Below are 18,168 nucleotides of genomic sequence, written 5' to 3'. Positions count from 1 at the left end.
TACTCTCTGTTTCAAGGGTATTAATGTTGCTTCTAAAATAGTGAATCCTTTAAACATCATATCTGATAGTTTTGCCTGGAATTTACTTAGTAAACATCTACGCTATCTACTATGATGTGGAAGACATCAAAAGGAGATAAAGATAGTTGAATGACATTGCCTGTGACCACAAAGGAACTTAATGGCTAATAGTACCAAGAATATAAGGAAATGAGTAAAAAGAGTTGATGAAAGTTATGAGTATGACCTAAGTATGAAATTAAGCCCACTACAAAGTTCTGAATTATAACACTTATTATATATTGTATATTGAGGTTTAAATTATCTACCCAATTCTGGGAACTAAAGGTCGGGTTGGATGTAGGGTGAGGATGGAGAGAATCAAATCAACCCAAAAACGATACCTGACATATAATCAACAAGTGGAGCTACCATTATTATCTACAGTGATTTATTTTTTCTAAAAGAAAATTTCAATTTAACTAACAGGGAAATAACAAAATATTTGAATAAATAAGTTGGTTATGTTAGCTATGTATTACCAAAATGAGAAATGAACAAGAGTTTCACAGTAAAGATGGAGTGTAGCATGCAATAAGAACCAGATAAAAAATAGATGTTGCAAAAAGGGTATATACTGTCTAAACATTTACCCATGCTGAGTTACAAATCGCCTAAGCAGTACTGCTATTAATTCAGCCTAGCTGCCCAGGACGACGTTGTGGTTAGCATGTGGCTAGCCAACTGAACCTTTTAACAGAGTGGCAAAATCAGTTGCATCCCAAAGAAATAGTCTCCCAGCATCAGAATGAAGAGATGGATTCTCTCCCTCCTTGTTTGATTTCTAATCCTTCTCTGTAGAACCCTAACAGATATCTAGAACTGGTTTAGATGGTTGGCCTTTGTTTGTCTCCCCAAAATATTCCCCCTCTTAGTGTTACTTCTAGTTTTAAAGCCCTAATAACTCCATAGGAAACAAAGGATAGAGAATTATGAATTGGACGTGTTGAGTACCAAAAACTAATGCAAAGGGGGAAATTTTGCTGCACAGACAGTACAGAACAAATTTATTTACCAGGACAAGCTGTCGGTTCCAAAAGCTGCTAACCAGTATACTTTCTAAGTCCCAGAATTAATACCAAAGTGGTGCCAATAAACCTAGGGGCTTTTCCCAATGGGTAGGGCTGGCGTGAGACTTCCTGAATGAATCAATAGACAAATGAATAAACAAACTTACTGAGGGGATTGTTTGATTTCACCTCAGACATCCCATAAAATCCTATAGATTAAAGCCAGGTGTGGCTGACCCCATGCTCTACAAGTGTAAATGAAGAAGTGACTTATAGAAAGGGATCTAAATGCTAGTTCAAGAGGTCTTAAGGAGGTATGGAAGGAGCCCAGGAGTGGCTAAACTATCCGAGATCAAAGAAATAAAGATATTAAGAGCAAGGGTAATTTTGATTGCTTTATTAAAATATTCCTCACAGAATTCTTTACAAAAAAAACACGTTCCTAAAAAGTCATTCAACAAACATCAAGACCTTCTACATATAGGACACCAATGGAAAAAGGCAGAAAATCCATGTTCCCAGTTCTAAATATGACTCTGAAATACTTAAAATTCTGAAAGGTTAATTCAAAAATCTCAAATCTTACTTCACTTAAAATTTCAATAGTGCTGAAATTCTGATTTAGTATTGTGCTTGTAGTGCTGTCCCTATTTTTTGTTCACAAGAACAATAGCCTGTCACTCTGTTGCTATCTAAAATATATATGTTCACATGTTTTCAATATACATTTATATAAATATATGTATATGTATATATTTATATTTATACAAAACAAAATTTTCTGAGTTGTAAATAAATAAAAAATCTTAAGGAAACCAAGTCGGTATAAAAGTTAAAGTTATAATACATTTAATCCATTAATTCTAAAGTTTAGACAAAGTTCTGGGTCTTCTTCATGAAAGAAATGTACGAACAGTACCCTTGATTGTCCCTCTACAAATAGGACATTTTCTTAGAGAAGGGGCACAATCTTTGCATACTACTAGATGACCACAAGGAATAAACACTATGGACACCTCTTTGTCCATACACACTTTACATGTCCTTTCTTCTTGTAGTCTCCTCAGTTGTTCTTCCATTGGTAAATCTAAGAAGAGAAAAGAATTTTTAATAAAAGGTAATTCGCTGCTTCTCCTCCAATGAAACGTTAAGGAAATAAAACCATGTTTTCTACTGGTTTAAATTATTAATACTATTTTACCTGAAACATCTTCTGTGGGAATATACTTTATGTCCTGTTGCACTAAGGGAGAAAAAGAAAAAGCATTATTATGACATGCAAGGTTAATACTTAGTCACAGAATATATATTTTTTAACTAACAGTTTAGACTCTGGCCAAATACTACAAATAATTGTCATAATATCAAGGCAACAAAAATCTTTAACTTTTTTGGTGAAATTAATGGTTTATAAATTAGATTGATAATTTATAATTTTCAATAATCACATTATTAATAAGAGCATATTTTCAATTAACCTAAAAAGTTCCCCAAAGTAATTTTCCAGCACTCACCAAATAAATGCTTGTATAACGTTGGCTCAATTTCTTGTAGAGAGTTTTTGAATATGGTGGCAGCAAAATTTCCTTTTACTAAAATAGTATCAATCAGTTCTCTTGATTGTAAAGATGTTTGTGTCTTCTGTTTAATAACATCATATTCCTGTTCATTAATCACTCTGGCAGTTAGTAGACTATCCAGGATTGGAAGCACACACGTCAAATGTCGAAAAAGTGCCATTCTATTCTTCCGGATTAATGAGAGATCGCCTTTATAGAAAAGCAAACAAACACAAACATGATCAAACTCCGCTCACAAACTTCCTTCCACACCTACACATATAACTGAATGAAAAACAACCATTATTCATCATCAGTTAGGCACTGAAGGTGATTGCTAGCGTAACTGATCCCCTGTGCCTAAAATAATGCTGCTTATAGTAAGGACTAACATTTACTGAACACTGTGCATTAACTTATTTCATCTTCACAATAGCTCGTTGGAGTGGGTACTACCTGATTTAACAGATAAGATAATGGGCACCATCTGGCAAGTAAATTGCTAAAGGACACAAAGCTAAGAAAAGTCAAACCTAGGTAGTTTGGTGTCATAATCTGTGCTCTCAACCATTCTATAACACTGCCAAACCTTTAACCAAATAAACTTTAGAACCTGATAAAAAATGAAATTTCCGTTCAATCTAGTCAAATTGGGGAAGAATTAAAATGATAGAACATTTTTTTCTCAAATTATCATTTATCCATAAAATTTCTTTAAAATTCTGTTTTAAGATGAAGTTTTAATCACTTCTCCAAATTAGACATGATATTGCCATTACCTAAATATTTTATAGTAAGGGGGGAAAGGTACTATCAGCATTTGGAAAAATAAATCCTACTTGTCAATGGCACCTTCCTGTCCTATGGGATCATTGTATTGTCCTTCAAGATTTGGATTGTGTATATATTGGTAAAATATTTTATATTTGGAAACTCTGAAACTTTATCATCCCTTTGGACTATGACTTATGAATCTAAGTTTATTAATTAATTATCATATAGTTTTACCATGATCCATAAAGCTATATCTATAAAATAACTAAAGACAGAGTTTGGGCTGTCTAAAGAAGAATTATTTGGGAGGAGGTGATTGTTGGATTTTAGAAACACTGACTTTGTCAAATAATAGGACACATAAATAGAATCACTTAGTAAGGAATAAAAAATAGTGTTTAGTCAAAAAGTCAAGGATAGAGTTATATAATTTGAAGAAAATTGAAGCTCTGAGAATAAATGAGAAAAGGGCCAGGACCTAGAACAATGTCTGGCACAAAGTCAATGCTCCATAAACATCTGTTGAGCAAATGAACAACCAAGCCTTAGTAATTCAAAGAGCACTAGGAACAAAGAAGTAATAGCCAGGGGGGTAGAAGAATTAGAACTTATATTCTGTTAAATAATCTATGTCAGAGAAGCAGTGATATATTAGAAAATTAAAATATAACATACTTGATATTAAAGTATATTAGTTTTTCAATCTAAGATTTATTCTTCTAGTTACATTTTACTTAACCTAAGGCAATAAGTTCTCTGAAATTCTTAAGATTTCTAAAATTGGATTGCTACTAGCTGAGGGAAAAAGTCTCATTTCGAAGTCATAGACTGTAGTCTTGCTTATAAGAGGTGAAGACTTGAATACACCTTTGAAGTATATTATCCTTTATCTCTGAAAAAAAATAACCTAAATTGCCTCTTTATTTACACACCTGTCGAGAAATTACTCACCTACTGTTCTTGGGAAACTATAAAGTAATCAGTAACCTAAATGTAAGTATTTTCTTCTTTTTTTAAAGATTGGCACCTGAGCTAACAACTGTTGCCAATCTTTTTCTTTTTTTTCTTTCTGCTTTTTCTCCTCAAATCCCCCCAGTATATAGTTGTATATATTTTAGTTGTGGGTTCTCCTAGTTGTAGTATGTGGGACACCACCTCAATGTGACCTGATGAGTAGTGCCATGTCCGCACCCAGGATCCAAACTGGTAAAACCCTGGGCTGCCGCAGTAGAGCGTGTGAACTTAACCACTTGGCCACGCGGCCGGCCCCCAAATATAAGTATTTTCATTCACTCATTCAAAAAGTATTTCTTGAGCACAGACTATGTGGAGACTCTGTGCTGGGTAGTGTGGCTACAACAGTGAGCTGAGAAGCTAAGGGATCTTTTCGACAATGCAAATTATTGTATATTGTTGACCTGGAGTCATCTCTTGAGACTGTTGATTTTCTTTGGAAGAAATAAAAATATTTTATAGCTGGATGGCTTTATGCTTCATGGGGTCTATAAACAATTGTGAAGATGGGTGTTCTCTTCTTTGAGTAACTTTTCACTGATGACCAATGGCTAAGGCTGTGAAGACCACAGGAAGAACATGCAGCCTGATCTTCACAGTGAGAGAACTTGACTAGGCTGGGCAAAGATGAACTTGGACTATGTTGCTGCCATATTGGTGATGTGTAGGACTAAATAATTCCCACTTTGGTAAATATAGGATACTATATTACTATGGTCTGATACGTCTGTCTTGGTTGACCAGAAGACAAATCCACCTTTGTGGGCAGGAGTAGGTTTATCCAGAAATGGAATGAACAGTCTTGCTGTCAATCATCCTGGAAGAAATACATCCCATATGGCCTTGGACAAGAATAAGAGGCAAACTCTTTTCTCTTTCTGGGCTTTGTGGATATTTAAGGGCCTAAGGAAAATGTGTTTGGGGCTTTCCTAGTCATTGTGTAAAGTGGCCAGAGCTATACAGAGACGGACCAGAAGTTAGGCAGAGAGACTCATGAGGATGGGCTTAGGGGCACCAAGAGAGGCCACATGTAGTTATAGTTGTCAATTGCCATCTGTGATAGAATGCCCTTCTGTGCCTAAATCTCCAGTAAGAGCTTGTTAAAAGTCGCAGTCTGTTTTCAGCTGTGTTGAAAGGTCTCTCGGATCTGGTCCATGCTTGGGAAAGAGTGGAAAGGAGAGATCAACATTTCTCTTTGTCTAGGCAGAGTGGTGACAGGAGTCAGAGCCACCAGATGAGAAAGGACATGATCAGAGCACGAGAGTTTTGTGAAGGGCAATAGAGGAGCAGACAAGGCTAGCACAGAAGGACACGGGCAACTCGTCCTGAGAGAATGTGAAACAGTATCCCAGGACTCCCCTAAGTAACAGAGGGACACTCCAGAGAGAACTCAGTTCTTGTGTGGGCAGGTAGGGAACTTAACCATATTTGTACGTTAATTTAGAGTCACAGGCTAAGACACATGGTTACACTAATATTGAAATTAATCATTGTCCCTGATCCCACCCCAATTTGCAGAAAAGGGGAATGAGCAACTAGCCTGGAATCAAAAATGTGCCATGAATAATTACATACACAGTCAACTACCGAAAGTAAAAACATAAATTAAGAAAAAGCAGGAAAAAATGCTTTCACTCAATATAAACATTTTCAATTTACTAATAAGCAATTCAAATATATTTTAATGTGAATAAATTCTTCAGAATTCAAATTTAGAATACTGAACATAAAAGTCTGATTGCATTGACTATGAGTATATTTTCAGTAACTTATATACAGTGACATCAAATCCTTATGGCAATAGAGCTATATTAATAAAGGTGTGTACCTGATTCTTTTTCTTCAGTTGCTCTTTCTTTCTCCTCTTCCCTCATCTCATCTTCTGCATTAAGTAACTCTAACACAAGATCACTGATGGTTTTGTAATTCTCTCCAGTGGTTAGGATTTTACTCTGAACTGTCTGTTTTATCAGCCTTCTACTGAAGCCCATTTCCAAAGCAGCTTTAACCACAGGTGTATTCATCATGACTGCGTCTTCTGAATGGTTTTCTCCAGGTCCAAAATGAATAACTATATGGAATAAAGAATTTAGCACATATTGGGATAGTCTGTATATTTTTTAAATTGAAAGTTATTATAATATCAAAAACATAAAGCCTAGAAAATGTATAGGCACTATTTTGAATTAACTTTGTTAAATTTAAAATAATGATATACATGTTCAGTCACTAAAATAAGAATATGGAATATTGCATTCAGGTACAAAATATGTATTGTCTGGCATAACTATGAGTGGGAGAAAGAAATAGAATGCTGGGGATCACCCCCACCAGCACTGAGATTTCTTTCCCCATGTTGAATGAACAAATGAGCTTTCTAAATCAGATATGTTTCACATATTTTTGAAAGAGGCCATTGTCATCACTCCTATTACCACAATGGGCTCCTACAATATTGCCCCTGTCTAGTTCATTCTCAACATTGCAATCAGAGTGACTTTTTAAAAACACAAATCTCATTGTGTCACACTCCTTCTTAAATTCCATCAACAATTCCATTGCTCTTGGGATAACATTCAATTGTGGCTTACAAGATCTCACACAAATTGGACCCTGTTTACCTCTTCAGCCTTATCTCTTGCCAGTTTCTCACTCCCATTCCATACTCTAGTCCAGAAGTCACAAACTAATGGCTCTGGGTCAAATTCTGCCTGCAGTGCGGACCACTCTCACAGCTGTCCTGCTTCATTCATTTACCTCTTTGCAAATCCTACTTCTGGCCATAAAGAATTTTCTTCACTTCTTCAAATGCGCCTCTTCTCTTTTGTCGCTTAAGCCTTTCATGTGCTGCTCTCTCTGCCTGGAATATCCTTTTCTTCCCTCTGTCATTTGGTTAACTACTGCTCTTCCCTTCGATTCTGTGCTAAGATAAATAGTTCCTCTGGAAAGCCTTTTCTGATCTTCCAAGTCTGGGTTAATTGTCCCTCATGCACTCTCACAGCACACTTTACTTTCCCTACCATATCTCTTTCTCCTCTCTGTGTATTTGTCTGTATCCCTTAGACTACTAGCTCATCAGAGCAGGCATCATGTTTATCCTATTTTCTATTCTTTCCTCAGAACAGCAGATGCACAATAAATATTTATTGAATTGAATTGAATAAAGATAGATAATGGAGTAGAAGAGTTTGTTCAAATACTGGCTCTACCACCTTTTAGGTTTAAGATGATGGACAGGTCACTTAACCTCTCTGAGCCTCACGGTCCCTACTGAAGAATGGGAACAATATTGTCTATCCTCTCCGTTTCATAGAAAGAAGACATGAGCATTCTGATGTTGTAGTGCATCTGTTCCCACACTGGTCTGAGAACAAGGGTAAGGCTGGATGTATGTAGTTTGCTAAAAGTATAGATGCTCAAGCCTCACCCTTAGATACTATGATTCAATTCAGTAGGTTTAAAGTGGAGACTAGAAATCTATAATATTTTTTAAAGTTCCTCAGGCAATTATGATATGCACTGAAGTTTGAGAAATACCAACTTATTTGAAAATGCATTATAAATTATAAATCATGATACAAATATACATTACTATTATTACCAACTTTCAGTATGCACAGTACCAAATGGTTCTATTTAAATTCAGTAATTATTATCATTATACATACTTGGTGACTCTGCGTTTTCATCTTCTGGATTGTCTGAAGTAGACAAGAGCTACAGAAAAAAATATGTATATGTAAATTAAAATATAAATCTTATCCTGCCCATTGAAATAAAAATGAAGCAGAAGACCTATTTCATTCAATTTATTGTAAACTGATTTGCCTACTGGCAAAATAAATTTTTACATCGAAAGCAATATTTCATTTACATCCAACAGTAATTGTCTAGGCCATAAACTAATAGAATTGCTTTGTGTGTGTGTGTGTGTGTGTGTGTGTGCGCATGTGCATGCATTAACAAATTAAATCTCTTTTCATTAAGGCAGGAATAGGGCTACATCTTTTCAGTGATCCGTGAGACAATTGTTGTCTGCCTTTCATCCCAAAGATTGTGTGTTTCCTGGGTCATCCTTTGGAATAAGTTGGACCCTATATCAGTTTCGGTGACTATGGCTAGGATATGTTTGACCCTCAAACTATTATATAAGTTCTACTTGCTTTTCAAGGAAGTTTAGAAAGAGTAATACAATTCTCTTTCTCAAATCTTTCCTAAGAAAAATTTATATAGTAAAACTATTAAATGCTACTATCCAGCCAATTTTTTTCCTCAAATAATTTAATTTATTTGCAACTTTATTGGAGAAATACTTAGAGAGAAACATAATTTAAATGCTATTTTTCAGGAGGTTTCTAATTGTAGATCTGTTTTTACCTGTAGAATTGTAATCTCTGAGATCATGTTGGATGTTGTAAAAAAGCAAATGTATTTTTAAAGCAATTCTTGTCTTTTCGCTACTTTCTGTAATTATCAGAAACCAATTTATCTGTTGTTAACTAATGATTTAAAAAAAAAGTCCCTACCTGTTCAAGTAGATGAGGGTAATTGGCTTGAACTCGACTGATGAACTCTTGTCCCTTAATTCGTATCAAGTATTCACACCTACAATGTAAACAAAATTAAGTTTGGGGGGTTATTTTAATCCGGCCATTTGTAGACTGCTAAATGTTTCAAACGAACATAAACATACATATAACCACTTGACTATTCACTTAGCACACGGGAAGTGGTGAGAGACACTGCAGTCAAAGGCAAGACGATGTGAACAAGAGGAGGGCTCTAGCGGGTCATCTGTCAAGGCTGAAGTGCGTGAGGGTCCCCAGGCTCTCAGTCCCCTGGAGATAAGTAAGGCTGTCTCCACTCAAGAGTTCCTGCTGCTCTTCAACTACTCTAAGATCCCTAAAAACACTCTGAACACTAAGAACAGAGCCAAGGAGACAGGTAGAAAGTCCTCTAATAAATGATACTGTTCATACATAAGCTTTGCATGTTTAAAAGCTGAAAGTACACCAAGAGGGACATGAGAGAAAGAATGAGGAAGCTGAACATGTTTTCTAATACATTTTCGTATACTCACAAGTTTGGAAATTCCTAGATAACATGCATCCATTGTCAAATTTAAGTACAAAATGAATTCACAGCACTACCAAAGCAAATTCACCATTCTTTTCATATATCCCCAAAATTACCACAATGGAAAGCTAGCAACACTTTTTTAAAATGCCTGTGTAAGGTGTTCTTTATAATCGCCATAATTTTTGACATCTGAAATATTTGGGGAGCACGAAGTTGCTATAAATGAGGATATAGTACTATTATTTAAAAACCTATATAATTAAAGTAAGTTCAGATACCAAGTTTAGTAATCAACATTAAAAATACTAAAAGTTTTAACCATAAAAAATATAAGTAAAGCCCACTTGATTTCAATAAAAGGAGAGTGTAAACAGGTATGGGATAAACAAAAGTGTAAGCAATGACAAGAAATGCTATGTAGTGATCAAAACAGATGAGATGGGTCTCTATTTATCCTATCTCCTATTTAATATCACAACCTGCCTGGTGCCTCTAATCTCCTTATCCTGCTCTCTTATTCATTTTTATCCATAGCACTTAACTGTCTTCTAACATGCTACATAACTTATTTATTAAATTTTTATTAAATGTCTGTCCTCTCCTGCTATAAACTTAGCATATGAGACCAGGAGTCTTGGTTTTGTTCAGTGGAGTATTTTAAGCACCTAGAATGACGTCTGGCAAAAGGTGATCAACTAATATTACTGAATGTTGAATGAATGGAGATATGTCCAAGTCATAATATTTACTGAAAAAAAACTATATATAATATCTCATTCACATAAAATTGTATACACTTGTCTATATACGTACATATGCATAAAGGGATGTCTGGAGGGATGTTCACTAAAATAGCAACTGTGGTCATCTTTAGGGGGTAAGATTTCTGGACAGTTTAATTTTTTGTCTACTTTTCTACAATGTGTGATTTTGATTTTATAATGAGCATATATTATTTTAAATATATCTCTATTTTTTAATTATACACAAAAAAATCTCAAACCTATTTCTTGTTTGTCTTGAACTTCCATCAAAACATTTTAAGTAATTATTTTCCTAAGTAATCCACCCTAAATGTATTCACAAATGTATTTTTTAAACAGACAGAATAAAGTAAAGACTGTCTCTAAGATAAACACATATAACCCATCTCATGATAATCACACACATTTGCAAAGAGAGTTTCAAAACAATTACCTTGGAAACCACTTGGCATGTTCCACCCATGGGTCATCTCCAGATTCCCAACACCTCAATCCACCATCACAGCAAAAGCATTTGACATCATCACTGTGACCTAAAATTAATTTTGGACCAAAACTCATGAATACATATAATTTGCCCACGAAAATGTATAAAACGTTGAATTTTTAAAATTATTATTATCAGATTAAGTTTCTTACCCATATAATAAAAACCCGCACTTGCCAGCTGCTCAGGAGGAACCTGAACACTAGAGGGCCAGTTACAGAATGTTCTAAAGCGGGCTGCATGTGTCTGCATGCTCAGGTTAGAAACGGTGTATCTTGAAGTGTCTTCAAACTGGTTTTCTACAAACGGGCAGTTGGGGAAATGTCTCAGGTGTTCGGACATAGCATCATCCTTCGGTTCCCAATTGCTCAATTTTCCACCACAGGCAAAGCAGGCCACTCTGTCCCCGGGTCCTATGTAGTAAAAGCCAGCTTTTGCCAGATCTGTTGGCGACAGAAAGGTCAGCGGCCACATCTGGAAAGTGAGTAATCTGGCTTTTTCGGTATTCATTGCACAATGGTAGGGACTTGTCCTCAAGGCAGAAAAATCGTGATTTGGTCCAGAGTTTACAGGGTTTGATGGAAAGCTTGAATAGGAGCCACTGAAGTAGCCACTGTTTTCCAAACTTGGAAGTAATGAATGTGTGGAATTTGTTACTGAAGAAGAAAAAGCAAGTTGAGAGGTGGCTCCCGAAATGTTAACTGAATTTAGATTTTGAACAAAGCTACAGCTAGGATACAACTTTTTATGCTTTTCAGTAGGATTGTCTCCTTGTTTCCAGTTATCCAGCATCAGGCCACAACAGAAGCATTTGACTCTGTCATTTATACCGGTGTAATAAAAACCAGCGCGGGCAAGGCTCCTTTCTGAGACAGGGACACCAGGAGGGAAAGTCGAATACGTAGATATTCGGTACAGTTCACAAGAAAAGTCATACTTCAATTCAAACATATTGGCGCTTTTCATCAAATTTGATAAGAATACGCTGTTTTCTACTATGTTCATAATAAAATGGCTGGGGAGCAAAAGGGACTAGCCTTTCTCTGGGGAGGTAGTTTTGTGCATGGCTTTTGATTTTTATTAGTTTTAGTATGAGGTTGAACATCTAGAATGGCAAATTTTTCATTCTTTTCTCTTCTATGAATTTAGAGTTTCATCAAGCAAGATTCTAAATCCTATGCTGATATGTTTTAAGGGACAATTTGCACAACCACAACTTTGTATAGTTATACATACAATGTAAACATGAAGCTATACAGTACCTTGTGATGAAAATTAAAACCCTTCGTGAAAGTGTACAGTGCTTTAGTCATCAAGATGCCAGAGGGTCAGGCATCTCCACAGGTAGGTCAACCTCTCCACTAGAATGCTTCAGCAATGCTCAGCCAGCCTGAAGATAAATTGTCTGACTCACGCAGCTAGCATGCTTTCAGGGTGGAAAGTTACGCCCTGTAAGAGCTCTTCACAAAAAAATATTCAAACTATGTTTATTTTGCTTTTTTTTAATTGTGAAATTTGGTAGCAAGAAAGAAAAATAAAAAGTAAGATCTACCTCAAAAGAGGAAAAGAATGCATTACCATATTTCACTGATTCTAAGATGCATGTTTTAATATCTCTGTTATCAAGAGGTATCTTACAATTAATGGCATGTCATAATAATTAGCAGCATTTTTCTTAGAGGTACATAAAATAATGGTGTCTTATAATTGATGACATCTTAGATTCAACGAAATATAGTATATCCCAAATCTTGCTCAAATTAAGTAATTTTTCTTCCTACAATCATTTTAATAGGCAGAACAACACAATCTAAAATTTTCCTCCAAATAAAGTGCTCAAGTAGTAAAAGAATTGTCTGATACATTTTAAGGCTTGGTTTCAAGATTAATTAAATAATAATTACTTCCCATAGATAGTCAGGAACCTGGTTGCTTAGTCATAGTGATACCATTGGATCTTAGCAAATTAAATGTTCCATTTCAAATGAATTATCAGAGAAGAATGTATTTGCTCAATTGGTCATTTAGGCTCAACTTCATGCTGCTGAGGAGCCAACACTAAATTTTCTATTCCGACAGTGGATTTACTTTTAAAAACAGTCAAAAGTCAGAGTGCTGAGTCTGTAGGCAAAGACGCATAATCAAATTGTACAAATTTGGTTTTGGTCATAAATTATTTCACAGATAGCATACCTTGAATCATAATTTATCATGGCAAAAAATAACAACAAATTTATTTTGTCATAATCTACTTCTCTTGAAGAGCAGAGACTTTCTAAAAATTCAGAATTTCTCAATTATGACTAGCTATTAGTAAATAGGTTCTGCATCAATGATATCAGCAATGACCAATAAGCAAGTCATCCTGGTTTTCCAAGCAGTGATTTGCAAGCATGGTTTCCTGGGTCCCACAGAGGTTGGCACTTTCCACAGCAGACTTTAATTTATTTCCAGGTGGCAGGAGAAACATATTTTAATACCTGTGATAATTTCCCTCAAAGGTGAGTTATTGTGTCTAACTTCAGTACGATTTTCATTGGTCAAAAACTTTACATATTGTTATAAAAACCTCCTTGGTGTTCATTACTCCTTCTGCAAATTTTCTTTCCGAATAAGTTTGTTCACTTACCAAAATATAACCACCCAACCATCATTCTCATTCTTATTATCCTCAGAGATAATAACTCATTTGAACAAACTAAATTTTAGACTTTTTAAAATATCAACTCTTATAAATGGTTAATTTCTTTACCATTCATCATGTTTATCTTTCATACTTTCTCTAAATTTGTTATACCTATCAAAAAGTTTTGTTCTTGACATTTCATTATCATTGTAGAAGTCTTTAAAGATGTCAAAAGTTTTATTTGCATATTTTTCTAATTTAGCAGAAGGTTGAATATTAACTTTTTGTTCTAGATAACTATCACTCATTTTTAAATCTTTACCAAACACAGGTGCTTTTTTTATTCTACACAGCAGCCAATGAGAGAGCACCTGGCCAACTTGAAGAGTGGTTCGACAATATGTCCCAGCTATAATCACTTCTCTTTTACATTGAAGGTCAAATTCAAAATCAAACTCATTATTACTTTATAGTTACACATCATGTAATTAGATCATATTTTCAACATTAACATTCTTTGGATACCAAAAACTCCAGTTAACTACTTTATTTGTTTATTCATGCACAAAACTACCTCCCGGAGATTAGACTAAGTCCCTTTTAAGAGTTTTAGGCCTCCATTTTGAGATGTTTTGATTTATAGAAAAAAAACTGGAAAAAACTTGAAGTAGAACAGCTCACTTCTTTTGTAAAACCTGTTTAAAAAAAAAAAAAGAAAAGACAGTTTTAAAAGTCGAATCATTCATAGATGTAACACAATGATTTATTTTTAAACATTTTCTCCAAAAACTAGTATTTATTGATTGTCTACCATGTACAAGGTGCTGTACTAGGCACCATGGAGGCCAAGAAATCCCAGATAAAAGCCAGAGGGCTCCAACTGCGGCCAGCAGAGGAATTCCCTTTAGCTTGCACAGAATTGGACTCTAACATTTTACTATTTTTTTAACTTTTTATTTTGAAAATAATTTATACATAGAGAAAACTTACAAAAATAACAGTTCCCAAATACCCTGTACTCAACTTCCCCAAAGTTAACATCTTACATAAACAGAGTACAATTACAGAAACCAGAAAATTAACATTGATACATGGCTGTGAATTAATCTACATGTCTTATTTGAATTTCACCAGTTTTCCAAGTAAATTTTGTCTTGGACCACAATATTTTTAAAGTTTTAATGGACTACCAACATTTTTTAAAAATAAGAGATTTCCCATAACATTCTAGATTCCAAGCTTCTCTTGTAAAATCAGAAGATCTGGCAACACTGGGCTTATATTCCTGCAAGGCAATAACCAACTAGCGCAGAGGAATGGCTGGCTGTACCCTTTAGAAAGGCCACATGTCTCCAGTCTGACACCCTGATACGGAGACTGACTGTCAGTTGCTATTTATCACTGAGCTGGCACTATTGTTTTTCTTACAGTAGAATTATGAAGAGAGTGAAATTGTTCTAATACCTGTGTCTATCGAAAGTAACAAAAATGAAAGGTAGATAAAGAGCAACACACATTTTAAGAAATATGAGAGCACTATATTTCTTTATGGAAGGAAGAATATTCCTACATGTTAAATATGTAAACACAGTGTGTTTTTGTTTAAAAGACACCCACAGTTCTGTTCATTTATATCATCTGCCTGTCCTGTACGCATTTGAGATTGCAAACCCCTTACACAGACCTTACCCTGAAGAAGCTCTGGTGTGGAAACAGGCATATCTGTGGAAATTTAGGCTACAGTTATACAAAAACTATACAAAAATATGCCAAGATGCAAACCCTGGAGCAATTCAAACTCTACCTTAACCATTTCCAACACCTAGACTTCTAAATGCTGCTGGGGAAGATTTGCCACTTTGCAGACTGGGACCAGCACAATTTCAGACTCTACCTTGGCTGGCCCTTGGCCATCCCTTAGCAATTCTCCTTAGCCCTAGCCCACTGCCCTATGCAACTCTTCTAAACCTTCAATACCTTCCTCAAGCTGCCCCTCCAGTGCTCTCCATCTCACTTTCAGTAGATTGCTTGCCTTCTATTTCTCAAAGACAAGAGACATCATTGAGCAGTAATCCTTTCCCTTTCTCAAATCCACGCCTGTTTCGCTCACAACCTGCTTGCTGCCTCAGTTAAAGATGCCTGCCCCTTTGTGGGTTCCCATCCTCTCCCACTGCCTCTGAAATCTTGTTTTTAACCTCATCCCCTTCATTTCTTCAACTCTTACACTCAACTGGCTCTTTTCCTTCAACATAACAAGCGTGCTTAAGTCTGTCTCAGCTTTCAAATGAAAACAAATTAAAAAATCCTCTTTGACCTCACTTTCCACTCCAGCAACTACCCTGTATCTCACCTTCTCTTCACAGCCAAGTGAACTGAACAAGTGTCTATGGTTAAGGTTTCCCACTGCAATGGGCTGTAGCCAGCACCACTTAAAACTACTCTCAATATTAACAACACCAAAGTCTTCTCTCCCAAACCAATGGAAATTTTTGCATCTGACGCTGGGGCCCACTTCCTCTTAGAAATGTTCTACCACCCCAGCTTCTAGGATACCACCCTTTCCAAATTCCTCTTCCCTTTCTAGTGGTTCCTTCTCAGATTGGTTCAAATCCCCAATCTCTTCTCTCCTTACTCTTTCATTTCCAGTGGGCAACCTCCCTGATCCCAGGGATGCTGGCTGTCTCCACCCTCTTGGGCACTTAGCATATCCATGTCTCTGACACTGGGGGGTAAGTGTGCCTTTTCTTTCTGCCTCTCCCTGGACTGTGAGCTCCTTCAGAGCAGAACTATGTTTCAGCTCTCTACCAGCCTCCCCACCCCCAACATCCATCCAGCCTGACATAAAATGCAGACACTAAGACTCTTTGTTGAAGAAGTGAATGTTGGCACCCTTGACTGAGCCCCTCCAAGACCACAACACCCTCACATGCATGGTATTAAGGATATCAATTTTATGTTTATGACTACCAAGTCTGCTCACTGATGGCTTAACACCAGGCTTTGGAGTCAGATATCTTGGGTTTCCAATACCATTCAGTCTCCCCATAACAGGGGTGTGGCCTTGGGCAAGTAAATTTCCCTGAGCCTGAGTTTCCTCATTCTCATTGGAGATAATTATGGTAACTGCTTCTTAAGACGGTGAGAATTAAATCTGAAAAACACATGTAAAGTCTTTGCAGGAGTCCTAGGATACAGTAGGTACTAGCAACACCTAATGTTAACAATAAATAATAGCACACAACGTTAATACTATTGTTTGTTACTCCAGCATCAGGTAAATGCCTCTAGCACTTTCCTAGATTAAGATTAAGAGCACTACATGGTTTCCATGCTGATCATCAGGAAAACAAACAAAACTCTGCTCTCTGCCACCACTTGGAAACATTCCTCCATTTGTTCACTAAATAAAGATTTGACTGGGTCTCTACCCTGCCACAGCTCTGCTTCAGGCTCTGTCCTCAAGCTTCTCTGGCGCCCTCAAAGGCCCCTTGATACTTCTTGACACTTGGTTGAATTAAACCAAGTGTCCAAGCTTTCCCATGCCACTTTCCCATTCTCAGTCCCACTGCAGTTTCTTTTAAAAGTAAAATAGAAACTGAACACCAGGCAGGAAGGTGAACCGAAAGAGAGTGTCGGTGAGGGCAGCACAGGGCGGCGGCCACCCTCCCTCTCTCGGGGACATTGCAGCCGGCGCCCAGCGCCTCCCGGCGGGCAGGCGGCACAGCAAAGTCGCGGCGGAGGGTACTGGCTGGAAGAGCGCCCCGCGCCCGGGCTCGCAGTGGACCCGCTCTTTTATCTGTCTCTGATCGGCTTGAGAGCCAATCTGGGGTCGACCTCTGGTCCCCGGAGCAGCGTTTGTTTACGGTGCCACCCGGCTGACCCTCGTCCTCCGCTGCCGGCCCCGCCCGCCCCTCCACGAGCAGCAGCAGACGCGTCCCCTACCCGCGCGCGAGGCGGGGGGCGGTTCACGCGCACAGACACACAAGACGCATAGCACACTCACTGGCTCACAGCCTCATAGCAGCCCTCTTCACCAACCTGCTGGCCCCCTGGCCCATGCGCGCCAGCAAGGACGTGCTGGCGGAGTCTTCTCGGGTGACACCGGTCGTCCCGGCTGTTGGGTGCGGGCTAGAGTGTCACGCTGCCTTTTGAATGTCTCACCTCGACCCACCCACTCGCCACCCCCACCTCCACACACCCGGAGTCCTGCACTCCCCCCAGTGGTTTGCATGTGCGCTGGTGCTTTCCTCTTAGGACTTAGGGGAACTCCAGCGGTAATAACCACATGCACTTCCCCTTAATCAATGGCCTGGCAACCCACTCGGGGATTTCCATGGCCCTAAAAGCTTGACTATTTCTTAACCGAGGCGTATCCGCGTGGCATTTACTGAAAGACCTTTGCTTCATTGTTGGTGGGTCAGAGGAAATCTTGATAACCCGTGTAGAGAAGATGATCACTGGTCAGCCTGACTGGAAAAGTTCCATCTTCTACGTGATTGAAAAAGAGAATACCGAAACTGTGAAATCTCTGATAATTTCTACTTTTTGTTCTAATCGAGAAAGGAAGGCAGGAATGGTAATGTAGGGGTATGTAAAAAATCACATGATTTTCTTTTTCAGTTTATTTTTACTGTTTTAAAGATTGAGACTACCTTATTTGTTTCCTATGTTGAAACTTCGGTGGGGGGGGGGGGGAGGTTGTTTTTATAACTAGGGTAGAGTTGGCTATTAAAAAATTCCCCCTTTTAGCCTTTTATCTCACAGGAGGGATCTCTAAGTTACGATGATAATCTCA

General features: G+C 37.4%; 1 protein-coding gene across 2 annotated transcripts; it reads right to left on the bottom strand.

Annotated features, from left to right (window-relative positions):
- Positions 1–1,452: 1,452 nt before the first annotated feature.
- On the bottom strand, positions 1,453–17,646 carry BIRC3 (baculoviral IAP repeat containing 3). Of its 2 annotated transcripts, none has more exons than XM_008522751.2 (9): positions 17,412–17,646; positions 10,900–14,068; positions 10,694–10,793; positions 8,944–9,022; positions 8,086–8,134; positions 6,246–6,488; positions 2,585–2,839; positions 2,272–2,313; positions 1,453–2,157 (listed from the first exon to the last, which is right to left on the bottom strand). In XM_008522751.2, exons 2-9 carry the CDS (start codon positions 11,750–11,752, stop codon positions 1,964–1,966), a joined length of 1,815 nt encoding a protein of 604 aa, XP_008520973.1. In that variant the 5' UTR covers positions 11,753–14,068; positions 17,412–17,646; the 3' UTR covers positions 1,453–1,963. The 2 variants fall into 2 exon arrangements, with proteins under 2 accessions (XP_008520973.1, XP_070480915.1); XM_070624814.1 differs by having other exon boundaries at positions 17,377–17,625.
- Between the last annotated feature and the right edge of the window lie 522 nt (positions 17,647–18,168).

Source organism: Equus przewalskii, chromosome 6 (genome assembly GCF_037783145.1).
Source record: "Equus przewalskii isolate Varuska chromosome 6, EquPr2, whole genome shotgun sequence".
Classification (NCBI taxonomy): Eukaryota; Metazoa; Chordata; class Mammalia; order Perissodactyla; family Equidae; genus Equus; species Equus przewalskii.
Note: the sequence above shows the minus strand (reverse complement) of the source record. Positions and strands in the feature narration are given on the sequence as shown.